The 15398-nt window shown below is 39.6% G+C and overlaps 1 protein-coding gene across 1 annotated transcript in view; it reads left to right on the top strand.

The window, feature by feature from the left end:
* Window positions 1–15398, top strand: part of LOC106919794 (laminin subunit alpha-3-like) — a 69872-nt gene that overhangs the window by 28652 nt on the left and 25822 nt on the right. The window contains exons 15-40 of the mRNA XM_088014364.1: window positions 236–370; window positions 559–611; window positions 1078–1177; window positions 2360–2412; window positions 2548–2653; window positions 3315–3414; window positions 4138–4294; window positions 4511–4658; window positions 5160–5302; window positions 5509–5612; window positions 5726–5885; window positions 6016–6179; window positions 7223–7331; window positions 7432–7529; window positions 8085–8283; window positions 8379–8505; window positions 8742–8890; window positions 9344–9459; window positions 9988–10199; window positions 10301–10505; window positions 10905–11049; window positions 11138–11278; window positions 11627–11788; window positions 12844–12945; window positions 13052–13135; window positions 13418–13648. Of these exons, the coding sequence (XP_087870490.1) occupies window positions 236–370; window positions 559–611; window positions 1078–1177; window positions 2360–2412; window positions 2548–2653; window positions 3315–3414; window positions 4138–4294; window positions 4511–4658; window positions 5160–5302; window positions 5509–5612; window positions 5726–5885; window positions 6016–6179; window positions 7223–7331; window positions 7432–7529; window positions 8085–8283; window positions 8379–8505; window positions 8742–8890; window positions 9344–9459; window positions 9988–10199; window positions 10301–10505; window positions 10905–11049; window positions 11138–11278; window positions 11627–11788; window positions 12844–12945; window positions 13052–13135; window positions 13418–13648 (3503 nt within the window). The remainder of the gene's footprint in view (window positions 1–235; window positions 371–558; window positions 612–1077; window positions 1178–2359; window positions 2413–2547; window positions 2654–3314; window positions 3415–4137; window positions 4295–4510; window positions 4659–5159; window positions 5303–5508; window positions 5613–5725; window positions 5886–6015; window positions 6180–7222; window positions 7332–7431; window positions 7530–8084; window positions 8284–8378; window positions 8506–8741; window positions 8891–9343; window positions 9460–9987; window positions 10200–10300; window positions 10506–10904; window positions 11050–11137; window positions 11279–11626; window positions 11789–12843; window positions 12946–13051; window positions 13136–13417; window positions 13649–15398) is intronic.

The following is a 15398-nucleotide window of genomic DNA, read 5'->3' as shown; positions in this document are numbered from 1 at the left end:
TTCTTAAAGAGACACAGGGCAATTTTAAGGCATAAAAGTCCAAAGTTACTTTTAGATTTATGCCAGTGATGAGTTTATGTAAACTTCTTATAAAAACAAAATATTGAATGCTGCATTTGACAACTGGGACTCACCTAGCAAAATATAATTAATACATATAATTTATTAATATAATTCTTAAGAAAAATCTTAAAAGTATTTGCAGCTTTAAATCCTGCTTGTTTGCTATCCCCAGCCTGTCGGTGTTCGTCGGAGGGTTCATATGGAACTGGATGCAACCCATTATCAGGCGAATGCCTCTGTTTGCCAGGTGTGGTGGGGCAGCAGTGTGACCGCTGTGCATCTGGACTCAGGTTTCCCCAGTGCTCGGGTAAACACAAGTGAACCTGACTGTACACACTAAACATTTAAGATTTGAGCAGAATCAGATGCAGTTTGAATTAACAGCAATGTAGTTTGGGTGATTTTTGGTACGTTTCAGTAATAACTTTGCATGCATTCATGCGGGAGTTATTATATCGTAAATTTTCTACTGAGGGCATCTGTTTTATTTTCCAGACTCCATCAGTGTTTGTAACCCAGATGGATCCGAAGTGCCCAATCCTCCGACGGTAACCTACTTGCTATGGACTCAATTCCTATTTACTAAGTTTCCATTGGTTGCTGCCCAACCCAGGGTGGTGAATTTGAATAGATTTACTATCCCATAGCTGATAACACGGATGAACTTTGGCCCAGATATTAAACTGCACAACAAATTAAGGCTAGTCCCACTAAAGGCACGTGCAATCAAACACGGAAAAAGAGACTTCCTTCCATCTCAAAACGGAAGAAACAACAATCGCACGAAGCAACTCTCAGCTGCTCAAGTGGTTCTGCTTAAAAAGTTAGCGACACACGCCCCACTTCAAACAGTGAGAGAAAAGCCAGTTTTCAGTTCACAACACTTGCTCTGTAGCACAGTATGCAGGCCCTCGTGACTGATTTAATCTGTATGACGGTGAGCACATGTAACCCGGCCTGCAGCATCATCAGCCTGTCTCAACACCTCATAGATTTCTTATCTGCTGTTTTCAGGGTGTCTGCCACTGCCGGGCCAACGTAGAAGGAACACTGTGTGACAGATGTAAACCTCTCTACTGGAACCTGGCTGCAGACAACCCTCATGGATGCACAGGTGGGTCACCAGAAACCCAAAAATAGGGACTGCAAACGTATTCAAACATGTTTTCACATTACACATTAACTTCGTTTTATTTGAATTTTATATGACTGATCAACACAAAGAAGCACATGCATGTTCAGCCCTTGTCAAACAATACTTTGTGGAGCCACGTTTCTCCGAAATTACGGCAGCAGATGTTTGGTACGTCTCTACCAGCTCCACAGGCCTAGGCTGAATTACTTTTATGAAAAAGTTTAAATTTTGGTCATCTGGAGATTATCAATTGAATTTAAATCTTTTAAAATCAAAGAAAATTAAGATGCCATCCTAACCAAGTTTATATTATTTGCAGCTTCAAGTAGCTTCTGGCATTGACTCTAGAGCAAAAGGATTACTTGGTACACTATTTGCAAAAAGGGCTCCAAAGTTACACATTTGTTTCCAGCAGTGTTATTATTTTTGTTCGCTGCTCACATTTTTCTTCGTATTGTTTTATTGCCAGAAGAAGCCTGATAAGATTCTGATCTGAGCCTTCACCCATTTGACGTAGTGAATATGTCAACATGCTGCTGTCACCAAGGCCAGACTGATTTTCTGCTTCTCGGGGAGAAACGGGAGAATCCCACATAAAATGAGCAAAATCCTGGGAACATTCTTAAGCTTAAATGCGACATTTTATTACCAGATGATTCTTTAAAACATCTCCCGCTGACTTTAGATTCATCCATATTTTGACTGTTCAAAAAGTGTGCTTTGGTCAGCTGAATGTAGCTCTCACGGGGGAAAAAAATATGGTTGCTCCCATTAAGTCGAAAACAACTCGAAGCATTCTCCAGAAGTTGCTCTCATGTTACAGGTTTGCTCTTTTGCCTGATTAACGTCTCTGACGCTCTCCCTGAAATCATTTGCAACACGCACTTTTGATATCTGAAGAATGCCTCTGGTTGAAAGTAGCTGGACATTCAGAGAAAGTTGTTTTTCTTTTTTTTTTTATGCGCTGCAATCAGTGAATGAAAAAGCTCTCTAAGACCTTTTGACCTCCATTTCTTTGAAGCCGAAGGGCTTTGGGGTTGTTGTGTTACACCTGTGTGTGTTACAAAACCCTGTAATCAGAGCCCATTCACAGTTTTTCCCTGTTACATTTTCCCAGCCCCTGCCCTAGCTTGTATTTTTTATTTTTTTTTTTCGTTCCAGAATGTCAATGTGATCTGAAAGGGACACTGAGCGGAGTGGGAGAATGTGAGCAGGTGGGTATATTGAAAAGTATGCACACAACATAGACCCCAGGCCTCTCCGTGCACACATCACAGACAACATTGTTTGACAACACTGCATTTGCAACGATGTAAAATGGCTTTTTCCTCCTCGATGTGTTTTTACAGAGAGATGGACAGTGTCACTGTAAGCCAAATGTCTGCAGCCACGCATGTGACTCTTGCAAAGACGGATACTTTCTGCTGCAAAAAAAGAAATACTTTGGCTGTCAAGGTAAGATGTCTTCATCAGGCATCAACCTAACATGCCACCCTCATACCCCATTCTGTTGAAGCACATGTGAAAAAAACAAAAAAAACAAAAACAGTTGTAGGTTTTCTTTTTGAACTGGAAAGTATGACGTCAGATCTGGATGATCACAAAGAACAACATTTTGTCCCATAAAGTGAACGAAGACAGAATGAGTTAAAAGTCACAGCATAGGAGATCTCGAGGATCAGTTACAATAAATACAACAGGCTTTGTTGTTGTTGTTGTTGATTACGTTTCTGTTCTCTTAAATTTACTGTATTGAGTGAAACAGAAAAGGCTATTTCACTCAACACAGCTTTGTATGTCTTTTAGTAAATAAAGTGGGAGTAAAACTGGTGAATGTAGTTTCACAATTCATAACAAAAGCAGGACTGATAGCCATGTGAATATAATGAGTTTTATATACATTACAAGGCGTTAGAAAAAGTACAAGATAAAAGAAACACAAACTATTTCTTTTTATTCTAGTTCACTTCATGGTTTTCATTCAGTTAGAATTAGGTAAATAAATGAACAAGGGCTTTGAGTTAGAAAACAAAATGTTTCTGCCACTGTCTTTTAGTCTGGTGTTGAGTTGCTCTCTTTCAGTAAATTGTTTAATTTCGTCTTCTCTCTCTTTCAGCTTGCCAGTGTGATTTAGGAGGAGCTGTTGGCATGACATGTGATCAGGCCTCTGGACAGTGTCAGTGTCGGGAGAATGTAACTGGCCGTACGTGTGCAGAGTAAGCTGTGGTTCCATTAAAAAAAAAAAAAAGTCATGAAATACAGCATCAGCACATTCTGGTAAACGTAAAGGGAATCGATAAAGTTTTAATGCTGTTTGAACTTATTTAAATGTTGTCGTGGTAAAATCACAGACTTCAGTGTATTTCATTGGGATTTTATGTGATTTATTGCAAAGAACAGCATTCTTCTTCGCAATAAAGCTTCATTCTGAAGCCTTTCCTAAAACATTTTGTCGGATTTTGACTAGGCCATTTGAACACATGATTAAACTTTTAACTGAATTAGTTCATTGTAGTTGTAACTGTATATTTAGGGTAGTTGTCCTACTCAAAGAAAGACAATTTATTTCATTTCATTTGACCAGAGTTTATCCTTTATATTTGCTGTTTACATGCCTGGTGCCTAACTGCATATAGGAACCACTATGGGTTTATTCTTCTATTAAGGTCAGATTTTTAGAAAGCAGGCCTAATAGCTGTCATGTCAAAATATTCTCAGATCATCTTAATTTAACCTTTAACTTAACTTAAAGGTTAAATTAAAGGTTTTAATTTACAAAAGATTTAGTGGAACTCGTTATTTTCACTGCACTTTACAAGTCTGTACTAATTTGTTTTGGTATGTACGATAATATCTCACTAAACTACATCGGTTGTAACGTCATAAAATCTGAAAATGTTCAAAGGGTGAGAAAATGTTTGTCATTTTACTCTCACCAGGCCTTTCCCTGGCTACTTTTTCCCATCTCTGCACCAGTTGAAGTTTGAGGTGGAGGACGGCACGACACCTAATTCCCGACCAGTCCGCTTCGGTTTTAACCCCCAAGAGTTCCCAGAGTTCAGCTGGAGAGGTTATGCTGTAATGTCACCTGCACAGGTTCGCCCATTCCCACTGCTGCTCTGTATGAGGTGTATACGTAAATGTACAGCAGACTACAGCGGTTTTCGGTCTCACGATAAATTTTCTGCTTTTGCCCGTGCACAAATAATCACTCGGTGTCCTGTTTTGGTTTTTTTTTTTTTTTTTTTTTTCCACTGCTGATGTGGGAGAATATCGAGATCGGCTCTTAGAACTAACACTCTCTGTCCTCAGCCGGAGGTGATTCTAATGCTTAGCCTTGGCTTTCCTGGACCCTTCCACATTATGTTGCGCTACTCCACTTCCCAAAACAAGGGGAGAGTCCGAGTCAAAGGCCGGATCTCGGTGGTGGATGAACCTGACTCTGAGTCTTGCTGTGACTGTAAGTGAAGGGGGCCCGCTTTGCTTTCTTTCGCCTCGCTCGCTGTCTGTTGATTAACCCCGTTCTGTTTTGCTTAATCTTCCCGCCTGCCTTTCATCTCTCCTCCTAACGCCACTCACTCATTGTCTATCCAAACTTGTGTCACTGGAATCAGTGTGTGACTGTCGTCCCTGCAGAGTGAAGCCAGGGTAACAGTGCATGTTGATCCGAAAGAGGGGCGGCAGCATTTTTTCCACGCAGTTCTGCGGTTCATTAACCCCAACAGCGTCAGTGTGACTGGTAGCATCAGGGCTACAAATAGCAGAGGCACCGCAGGTAAGACTGCCTCTGACATAGTTTTCATTTCCTCATTCCTCCGTCCAGCTGTGAAATCTAACCCATCATTTACGAAGCGAAAACATTTCCTTCCTGACATTTATGTGAGCAAATGGTATATTGGCTCTCTGGGTATTTGTGTCGCCTCTGCTGGAGTTTATGATGTCTGTGCTTGGTGCTCTGCAGGGGAAGTTCAGAGTAAGGAAGTGGTATTTCCTCCGAGTCCATCCCCGTCCTTTGTCACCGTCCCAGGAGAGGGCTTCACTGAACCTTATGCATTGAATCCTGGGAAGTGGATCATTCATATAAGGGCTGAGGGAGTTCTGCTGGTAAGTGTCTGGATAACATTTACCTGGTGAAAAAAAAAGAAAAAAAAAAAAAGATGTGCCTGGTAGGTCAACAGTTCATCACGGGGCAACACGTCAAATTCTGTTTAATGACGTCGAAATTATGAGAAAGTGTTTAAAAGAATGTGGAAGCCTTGCTAAATGCGACCCAAATGTAATATGTGAAATTTTTTATCTTCCCACTTTAGGATTATTTAGTGCTGCTGCCTCGAGATTACTACGAAGCCTCTCTGCTGAAAGAAGAAGTCGCTCAGCCGTGCACATACTTACACACTGCAAGCAAAGATGAAAGGTAATCCTCGTCCTATCCCCTTACTTTCTCTTAAACCTTTTCTTTGTTAGCATAATGAAGTCATCTCTGTTCTCTTTTCACGTTTATTTTATTTATTTATTTTTTTTAAAAAGCTGTTTGCTGTACAAGCATATCACCATGGACGGTTTCAGCTCTGTGCTGGCCACACAGGGCAGGCTGTCCACCCGGAGTGGGCGGAGGAACAGGAGGCAGGCGCGTGTGCGGCGTCCCACTGCGGATCACCCAGACATGGCGGCTCTCAACGGGAGACAGGTTCAGACTCTAAACTTAATTCAAAACTAATCTGGCAATCATATTTCGAAGTGAAATTCATGAAAGGACATTTGGAGCAAATAAGACCTTGTAGGACCTCTTAAGATCATGCATGTTCTGTGTCGTTTAGTCTCGTCTGGAGCTCAGTCTTCGTGTGCCTCACTCAGGCCTCTATGCCCTCATTCTGGAGTACGCCAGTGAGATGGACACTGTCCAGAATGTCAACATATTCATCAGTGGACAATCAGGGATCCAGATCATGGCTAGAGCCAATATTTATAGCTGTGTTTTCAGGTGAGTCATGCGTTTGTGTCTTTCATACCATCTCTAACATCAGAATTCTGGTGATTTTTTTTTGTTGATAATTATTGTGTCTCATATATCAAAGTGTTTTGCAAAACTCTTTGTAACCCTTAAAATTTTCCACATTTTATTATGTTACAACACCATAGTAGTGCATGATTATCAAGTGGAAGGACAATGATACAAGAACTGCTTTACACAAATGTTTTTAAAACATGGTTACATGCATTTGATTTCAGACCCTTAAGCAAAATCCATCTGTTTTCAGGAGTAATCTGATTAGTAAATAGATTTCATCTGTTTGTAGTCAGTCCTCAGTGAAAATGTTCTGTGAAGACCTCAGAGGTTTGTCAGAGAACGTAAACACCATAATTACAGTAAGAACAAGAAACACAGCAGCCAGTCAGGGATGAAGTCGTGGAGATGTTTAAAGTCACGGTAAGGTTATGGAGAGCTGCTCAATCAATCATCTATAAATGAATCAATGTGGCACAACCTCAAACCTGCTGTTTGCATTTTGCGAAATGCCACTTAGGGAAACGGAAAACTTTATTCAAGAAACAGAAACTCGTTCGGGTGAAACAGAAATACGACCTCCCGGCCTGCACGCGAAACACAATTTGTAGGAGAAAGTTTAAACCGAACCAGACATGCCAGCCTGCAACGTAACAACGATGGCGATGGCAGCGTTATGCATTGGTGATGCTTTTCTTCGGCAGGGGAAACGATAAACTGATCAGAGTCCTGATAATATGAATGGATTTCAATGCATGGAAATCCTGGGAGAAAAATCTATTGGAGGAGGCACAATTTTTTTGTATTATTCATTTGTTAAAAACAAATCAGCTTGTATCCTTTTCCTTCAACTTCATATTTTAATGCTTGACCCTGTGTTTTCTTACCACAATAAAATAAGTGGAAATTTGTGGTTGTAATGTAGTGAGTTGTAAGAAAGTTGGAGGTCTATGAAAACTTATAGAAGGAAAATATAATTTTCCTTCTACTCAAATCAATTTTTTTGCCAACCCGTGCAGCACTTTGTGCCGGAGTGTCGCAGTAGACAGCAGAAACCAAGTGGCCATGCTGCAGCTGACTCACAGGACGGAGATTCTTCTGCAAACGTCTACAACGTCATTCCTTCTGGTGAGGACATTTGTTTCCTCAAGACACGTAGAAAAATTCCCTGTTTCAATCTTTTTAAGAACCAGCATAATATTGTAAACACGCCTATTTTCCTTTTTAGTATAAGATCTATGCAGTGCCAGCAGAAGAGTTCTCTCTGGAGTATGTGGAGCCCAAAGTGTTGTGTGTCTCCACTCATGGTCGCTTCACTCAGGACAGGTCAGTACTTGAGGTCATATGACCTACATTTAATGTCTTTTTTTTTTTTTTTTTTTATGAGTCATGCACGTTTCTGAAAAAAAAAAAAAAAGTGGTTCAAGCTTTTCAACATAACATCCATGACTAGTAAGTTGTAATTTGGACCATGCTGGGTGCTAGGTCAGACCCAACGGCAGCACTGCACATCTGTTCTCCAGGTGTGAATACAAGCATTCCTCCCACTTGGCCAAGGTTCCTGCGCTAAAGATGATCTGTCAGTCCAACTTTACCGACTCTAAAGCTAATAAGCAACTTGGATGTCACAGATCTTCCAGCTGTCAGTGTGCAACTCTGGTGCTGACCATAAATGGACTTGAATATTTAGATGGAAAACATATAAACAATTAGAAACGACGGAACTTACCTGAGAGCAAACACAGCTATCGCATCACAGCCCTTTGTTAAATGACCGACCCTGCTTTGCATGAGCCACGTTCTTGCAGCCCTGATTGCTCTGCACTAGTGCTCGGCAAACAGGACTTGCCTTAATAATTGGTTGCTGTTTGATGTTTGCAGTCGACACTGTGTTCAACGGCGGTTTGACAAGCCGTCCTCATCCTGGGTTCTGTACGCCACCCGTGACGGACGGCTGTCATCCACACCTGCAGCGGCTCTCCAGCGGGGCAAGAGTGAAGCTTGGAGGCGGAGAAGACAGTCCAGCTTGTTCTCCGTCCACGAGCCTCAGAGTGACGGGACGGTGCTGAAATTCCCTCAGGTATCCGTGTCAAATATTTTGATCCTGTGGAACATCATCCTGCCTGGACGTACAGCACACAGGATTCTAGTTGTGAATTCTGCTGTCTCGCCTAGACTGAGATCAGTTTTACTCCGGCGGTGCCTCTCCCGGCTCGGTATGTTGTTGTGGTGCACTACCATCAGCCTGAACACGTCTCCTTCCCGGTGGAAGTGCAAGTGAATGCAGGTCGTGTGTGGAAAGGTGAGTTTTTGGGAAAGAGTTTGAATCTGACCAAATTAAATTGAATAGTTTTGATTTGTAATTAAGAGTTTACTCTGGCAGTGATCTGCCAATTCCTTATTAAAATCAGATTACATACTTGGCCTCATGACAAGATCATCCAATGCTTAAGAGATTTAAAATCATTGAAGGGTTTAATAGAGAAATAAATCGTTGAGCAGCAAACTGTCTGACTGAGAAACTGTCTTCCCCTCCAGGTGAGATAAATGCCACATTCTGCCCAGCAGTTTCAGGCTGCAGGGAGGTTGTTGTTGCCGAAGGCCGCATTGCTCTCGACTTTTACGGGAATTCTGCGCAGCTGCCCAGCATCTCTGTCATCGTGCCACATGGGAAGACCCTTGTTTTGGTCAGTGTGTTTTTTTTTTTTCTTTTACAGTAACTCAAGCAAATCTCTACATTCGAAGAAAATAAAAAAACATATATATATATATATCAACAAAGTTTGCAAGACATGCACTTGTAAAATCTGCAGGTTTTCAGAGAGTGGGGTGGCTCGGGTTGTGGATTTGGCATGCAGTGGTCCTCTCTCCTCAGTGTTATGCCATATCTCCAACAACAACAATGAAGGGACTGTTTTCTACCTGGCAACCCCACAAAGCTTTATATAAGAGCTAAACCTCAAGGCCGTGTAGACAGGGGACAGGTTCAGCTTTGTTTGCACGCTCAGAATATTTTATTTTTTTTGTCTGTTGAAACTATCGATGAAAAAACATGTATGTGACTAAAAAATATTATTATTTAGTGCCCTATTGCAAGATGGATTGTTTATACTTTTTTTTTTTTTTTTTTACTTGTTTAGGATTACATTGTGCTGGTTCCTGATAGTAGTTACTCTCCGGAGCACCTGCGAGAGAAGCCACTTGACAAGTCTGCAGATTTCATAAAACAATGCACAAGTGAAGGCTTCCATATTGAGTACGTATCCAATCGAGGGTATACAGCTTACTTTTTTTTTTTCCTGTCTGACTTTAAATTAGACACAGTGTTTCTCGCTTGTGCCAGATAGGATTACAGAAATTACTTTTATTTAATGAATGATGAATAATCGCATGTTAATCTTCCATGTAAAACTGCATGTGAAAATCAGAATTAGTAGAAAGTAAAATAAGAATCAATAAAAACGGTTATATAAGATAACTAAAGCATGTTTAATGTCAGACAGTGAAAAAAAAACTAATATATTTTTATACAATATATTTATTTATCTGAATATCTGTAACCTGAACTTAATTTACTAATATCAACACTTTTAATTTGTGATGTGGTTGTTAATATTCTAATGTGGTCAAATGTCTTTAGAAACAACTTTTAGTATTGGAAGGAGTTTTATAAATGGTGCCCATTAGCTACGGTTGCCAAGTATTAAACTGTTATTTTATTTGAAAGAGTTTTTTTTTGTTTGTTTTATCTTTCATTTTTCTTCATATGGTTGTCGCCTGTCAGACCTAGAACCTCATCCCAGTTTTGCAGAGATTCGGCCCACGCTCTTGTTGCAGCTTACAACGACGGAGCCCTTCCCTGCGACTGCGATAAGTCCGGTTCGACGGGGGCCGTGTGCGACCCTGTAGGAGGACAGTGTCCCTGCAGGCAGCACGTTATCGGGAGGCAGTGCAACAAGTGTGCCACTGGATACTATGGATTTCCCTACTGCAAACGTGAGGGATTTTTCAGCTTTTGCCTCAAACATCTTATGAAACACAGCAAATACACACATCCCACTTTAATGTTCTGGGTATTTCCCGTTGTCATTCTGCAGCGTGTGAATGCGGACGGCGACTGTGCGATGAAGTGACTGGACGCTGCATCTGTCCTCCTCAGACAGTGAAACCCACCTGTGATTCGTGCCAGCATCAGACGTTTAGCTATCACCCTTTACTGGGCTGCGAGAACTGTGGCTGCTCTCCAACCGGAGTGAACGTAAATGCAGGGCTTCAGTGTGACACTGTTACTGGACAGTGCAGGTAAGCAGTGCATGGTTCAACTATGTCCATTCTTAAACACTAAGTAAAATATGCAAACAAACAAAAAAAACACTAGAAAATAAAACAGTAACCAGGCTTATTTTTTGTTACTTTTTGCATTGTAACTTCCTTAAGCAGTGCCACTCTAGGTTGGAACAAATGTCCTTGTAAAAAGCTGAAAGCTGCAGGGAGCTAAAATGTCAATTTTACAGAAATACTCACCTGAATATTTCAGGTGCATAAGTAAAGACTGTGAGTTTACTCTCTGAGTTTACTCTCTGAGTCTTAGTCAGTGGATCTGAAGAGTAAATAGTTGGATGAGACAACATACAATAAAGAATACTAAAAGGCAGATGTTACACACACACATTTTTGGATGATTCTGTGTATTTTGTGCAGCTGCAAACCTCGTATCGGAGGCCGGCAGTGTGATCGCTGCGCTCGGGGCTATTATCGCTTTCCCGACTGTCTACCCTGTGAATGCAACCAGGGAGGAGTCACAGCCGATGTGTGCCACCCAGACACAGGCATGTGTCTCTGCAAAGTGAGTATCAGCTCGACAAACCACTGATTTAGAAACTCTTTTCATTACTTTTTATACCGTCCCGTTCCGACTGGTGACATGTTTACAGAAAAACGTTGAAGGTGTCAGGTGTGATACGTGCCGGGAAGGCTCCTTCTACTTTGACCCATCGAACCTCCTCGGCTGCTACAGCTGCTTCTGCTTCGAAGCGACCAACCAGTGTCAGAGCTCCAACAAACGCCGAGGAAAGGTTGGATTACCTCCAAAAACTGCATGTCTCACCATTTTAAGATACATCCTTTGCAGAGTTTTATGCCTGAAAGTCTTTAAGAAGTACAATATTAGTTACTTAATTAGAGCTATTGTAGGAAAACATCATCAACAATAAAACAAATCCTTGCATGCTGTGTTTTTTTTAAATTTTACTTTCATATTTTACTTTTTGAAAAGTAAAGATTCTTCTCAAGCATAGTCTCTGTTTTTCCAAAGAAACGCTGTTCTGAAAGATCAAAGTGCAGTAAGCCCGTTATGAAGTATAATATTTACTATGGTACACTATTACTACTGTAGCTTTACTCCTAAAATTTCCTGTCGTTAGTTTGTTGAGATGCTTGGCTGGCGTTTGGAAAGCCCCGACAGGGAGGAGGTTCCCTCAGTCCTGAACGCTGTCAGCAACACAGCAGTGGCCGACATTCAGGAGCTTCCTGCTACGGTTCAAACTCTACACTGGGTGGCGCCACAGTCCTACTTGGGAGACAGGGTAAGTCGGCTCATTCTGAAACACTGAGCCCACGAAGAGCTGAATGTCACCATGTTGGTGCTGTTGCTTTAACACAGAAAAGGGAAAATGGATGGTATTTTAGTACTGAAGATGTATCTTCAGTATATCGTCTCTGCTTATATCTAATTGGTACAATTCAACTTAACATGCAAATTTTCCTTTATGGTCTAGTGAAGCTAATTAATACCATCCCTGTTTTTGTTATGTATTCAGTCAGGGGGTGTATGAATATGACAAATGTTGCTTTATATGCCTCTCATTTTAGAGATACTATTAAAAGTGCTGCGATAACAATCTAGTGGTTGAAGTGTGAACTACATGTGGAAACAGATATTTTAAACGTAAATACTCTTAACCTTCAGCTAGGTTATGCAATGAAAATATATTTAGTGCATACTAATGTCTTCTACATATGACAAATCAGAACAGACGTGGCCAAATCAGAACAGACGTGACCAAATTTGAAAACTTATTTTCAATTTTGGGTATTAGTGAGACTAGGCAACTAAGGAATGGAAATGTGGAATATTAGTATTAAGAAACAACAATTCTGTGCATGCATTTTGATTATCCAACTTTGAATGAAAGGACTACTTAAGATTACATAAAAATAATGATGATGATAATGATAATATTTATAAAAGTACAAATTTAATAACAAATAATGCAATATTTATGTGTTATAAAAGGGATGGATACCAATGATTGTTCAATAAATATGTTGAAATTCAATTTGCAACATTGATTACAAATTGTTAAAATGAGCAAAGAAATTTTGTGAGTCTAATTACCATCAAGCCTAAATTTACACTAATTGTAGGTGGAATGTTCAAATAAATAACCCCTTATTAAATTAATATCTGATTGACAGCATAAACAGACCTAATATTTTTTTTTTGTACAATCGAATATAAATTCAGACATTAAGTGGAAATTGTCCATTATTTCATACACATTGCATTTTCCTGTAATTTTAGTCTGAAATCTCTTTCAAATAACTTGACAGATATTTCCTCTTCCTTACCAATTCTTAGGTTTCATCTTATGGGGGCTTCCTCACCTACCAGTCCAAATCATTTGGGATTCCGAGTGAGGGCATGACTCTTATCGACAGACAACCAGACGTTCTGCTGACTGTATGCAATGGTCCCAGTACTTCAGCCTGACTGATCTGCTTTATGCTTTCATTTATAAAAAAAAAAATCAGTCATATTTGCTTCTTTATTATTTCTCCTCCTTAAGGGTCAGGCTATGAGCCTGATCCATGTGGCTTCACAGGCTCCCCTTCCAGACAGGCTGCACCAGGGCAGGGTCCAACTCTTGGAGGTGAAATATATTATATTGTGTGACACATATTAGTATTTTAGAATGGATTTTAGTACAATCTGATGTTTAACCAATTTGGGGTCATATAAATTGGTCCTAAATGACAGAATGTTTTTTTTAAATGTTGAACTTTAAGCTGGAAGTGGAACAAAAATCAAACAAAAATGTATAAAGGATATCTTACAAATCCGATTCAGACTTCGATACACGGCAGGATGCTTTCAGTGTTTCTCTTGAACGCACTCTACTCTGCGTTTGACCTGATGCTCTCGTTGTTTGCAGGGAAACTGGCGCCATGCTGGCACCAACAGGCCTGTGTCCAGACAGGAGCTCATGATGGTCTTAGCAGGTCTGGTGGGCTTGAGGATCAGAGCCCTGTATTTTACTCAGACCCAGCGACTCAGCTTGGGGGAGGTGGGCCTGGAGGAGGCGACCAAGTCAGGAACTGGAGGTCCAGCAAACACTGTGGAAGTGTGCTTTTGTCCCACTGAGTACACCGGAGACTCCTGTGAGGTGAGAAGTTCTGGGCAGACAGCCCATGATTTCAGATTAAAATCAATTTGCATAGAGATATGCAACTTACATATCTCTTTGCAATTTGCATCCTCACGTCATTGCTTTCAGAATAGTTAAAAGACTAGAATTTTTGTTCATTTAAATCATTTATTTATGTGTTGTATGTATAGTGTACACACCTTGTTAAAATGGTAGGTTTTGGTCCTTATAATTTTCTCAGATTTCGAGGATATGTCTTGTGCTCTGCCCATTTCGGGTGACCCCAGATTTTCTGTGTGATATATTTCTGAACTTAACCTAAACTGAAATTTTTATCTCTTGAAGTCTATCAATTATTGTTTTTTGGACGTTTACAGTGCTAAAAATAAATTTCCTTCTTATCAAAACTGAATAATAATAATAATAATAATAATAATAATAATAATAATAATAATAATAATAATAATAATAATAATAATAATGTATTATTCATTCAACTTAGTAAAATCATAATTTCAGTTTTATTAAATTTAACACTAGAGCAAATACTGTCACCACCATTTTTCAGGTTTCACATGCTTTCAGTGATGTGCAATGTCAGACCTGGTTGTTTTCATTAGAAGAAGAAGAAAAAAGTTAGTTTTAGACTACATTTTCAACAAGATTGTAAGTGCACAGAAAGTATTAAGTGGAAATTATGACTGTTTCTTTAATTTGTCTTTCAACATCTTGGCAGCCTCCCTCACAAGTTTCTGTCTTGTGTTTTCATCAGTTTTGAAGAAACAAGTTTTGCAATTTGCAAAATACTTATCCACGATTTTCTTTAATTATTGGTGACTGCTTTCACTTGATCATTATTTGTTTACTATATATAATTCTAAAACAAAATTTGGATCCTTCTCCTGACTGATGTATTTTAATGCTATCCTTTAAATCTTTTGTAATTTGTCTGAAGACAATCTTTTTAGCTGGAGGATGAAAATCAGCAAATGTCTGGGATATCTGACTTTCATCAGATTTTAAAATAACTGATGGGCCTTTCTTTTCTATTTATCTATTTATATTTACTTGAATTGTACAAAATGCAAAATACATGTATTTTTGGTTGAATAAAAATAAAAGTTTAAATCCTACATAATTGTGCCAGAAATATGAATAATTTTGAACTTATCTATATTTTTTTTATATTGTCCTATAGCTCCAGAACAGCTAATGGCAAACTAACTTGCTTTTGCTTTTTTGCCTCTTATGCTGCATGTGTTATTATCCTGTATTTACAACCAGAATACTCACATTCTGTATGTATTTTACAATGTATGAAGACTTATGATTTCAAATTATTGTACATTTTTCCACATTGAATAAAGGTTTTACAGCGTAGCTTAATCCAATCTTTAGTCAAAAACAAAACAAATGTAAAAGATACATAGCAGAAAAGACTGAGGCGAAAACAAACAACACAAGTGGAAGGGTGGGGAACCGGGTGGGGCTGAAACGGCATCTTGTCTCGTTAAGAAGTTGGATCTGGTCCTCATGGTTTTTGGAGTGTCCTAACATGTCTGAACAAAGTGTCACACCCTTTTCCTGGAGGAAAAACTTATCAGCGGAGGAATTTGCTGGAAAATACCACATTTTGAAAGCAGCGCAGCAACGTTGTGGAGCCCCAGACAAGGTTATGCGGCAACATAACGTAATATTAGGGATCCTAAAGAGCCGAAATCACCAGAATAGTTAGCGCTTCCAGTAATTAGTTATCTGAGTATTCATT

The sequence above is a fragment of the Poecilia mexicana genome, unplaced genomic scaffold, assembly GCF_051168715.1.
Source record: "Poecilia mexicana isolate PSO_F unplaced genomic scaffold, ASM5116871v1 scaffold_17, whole genome shotgun sequence".
In the NCBI taxonomy this organism is placed as follows: Eukaryota; Metazoa; Chordata; class Actinopteri; order Cyprinodontiformes; family Poeciliidae; genus Poecilia; species Poecilia mexicana.
Note: the sequence above shows the minus strand (reverse complement) of the source record. Positions and strands in the feature narration are given on the sequence as shown.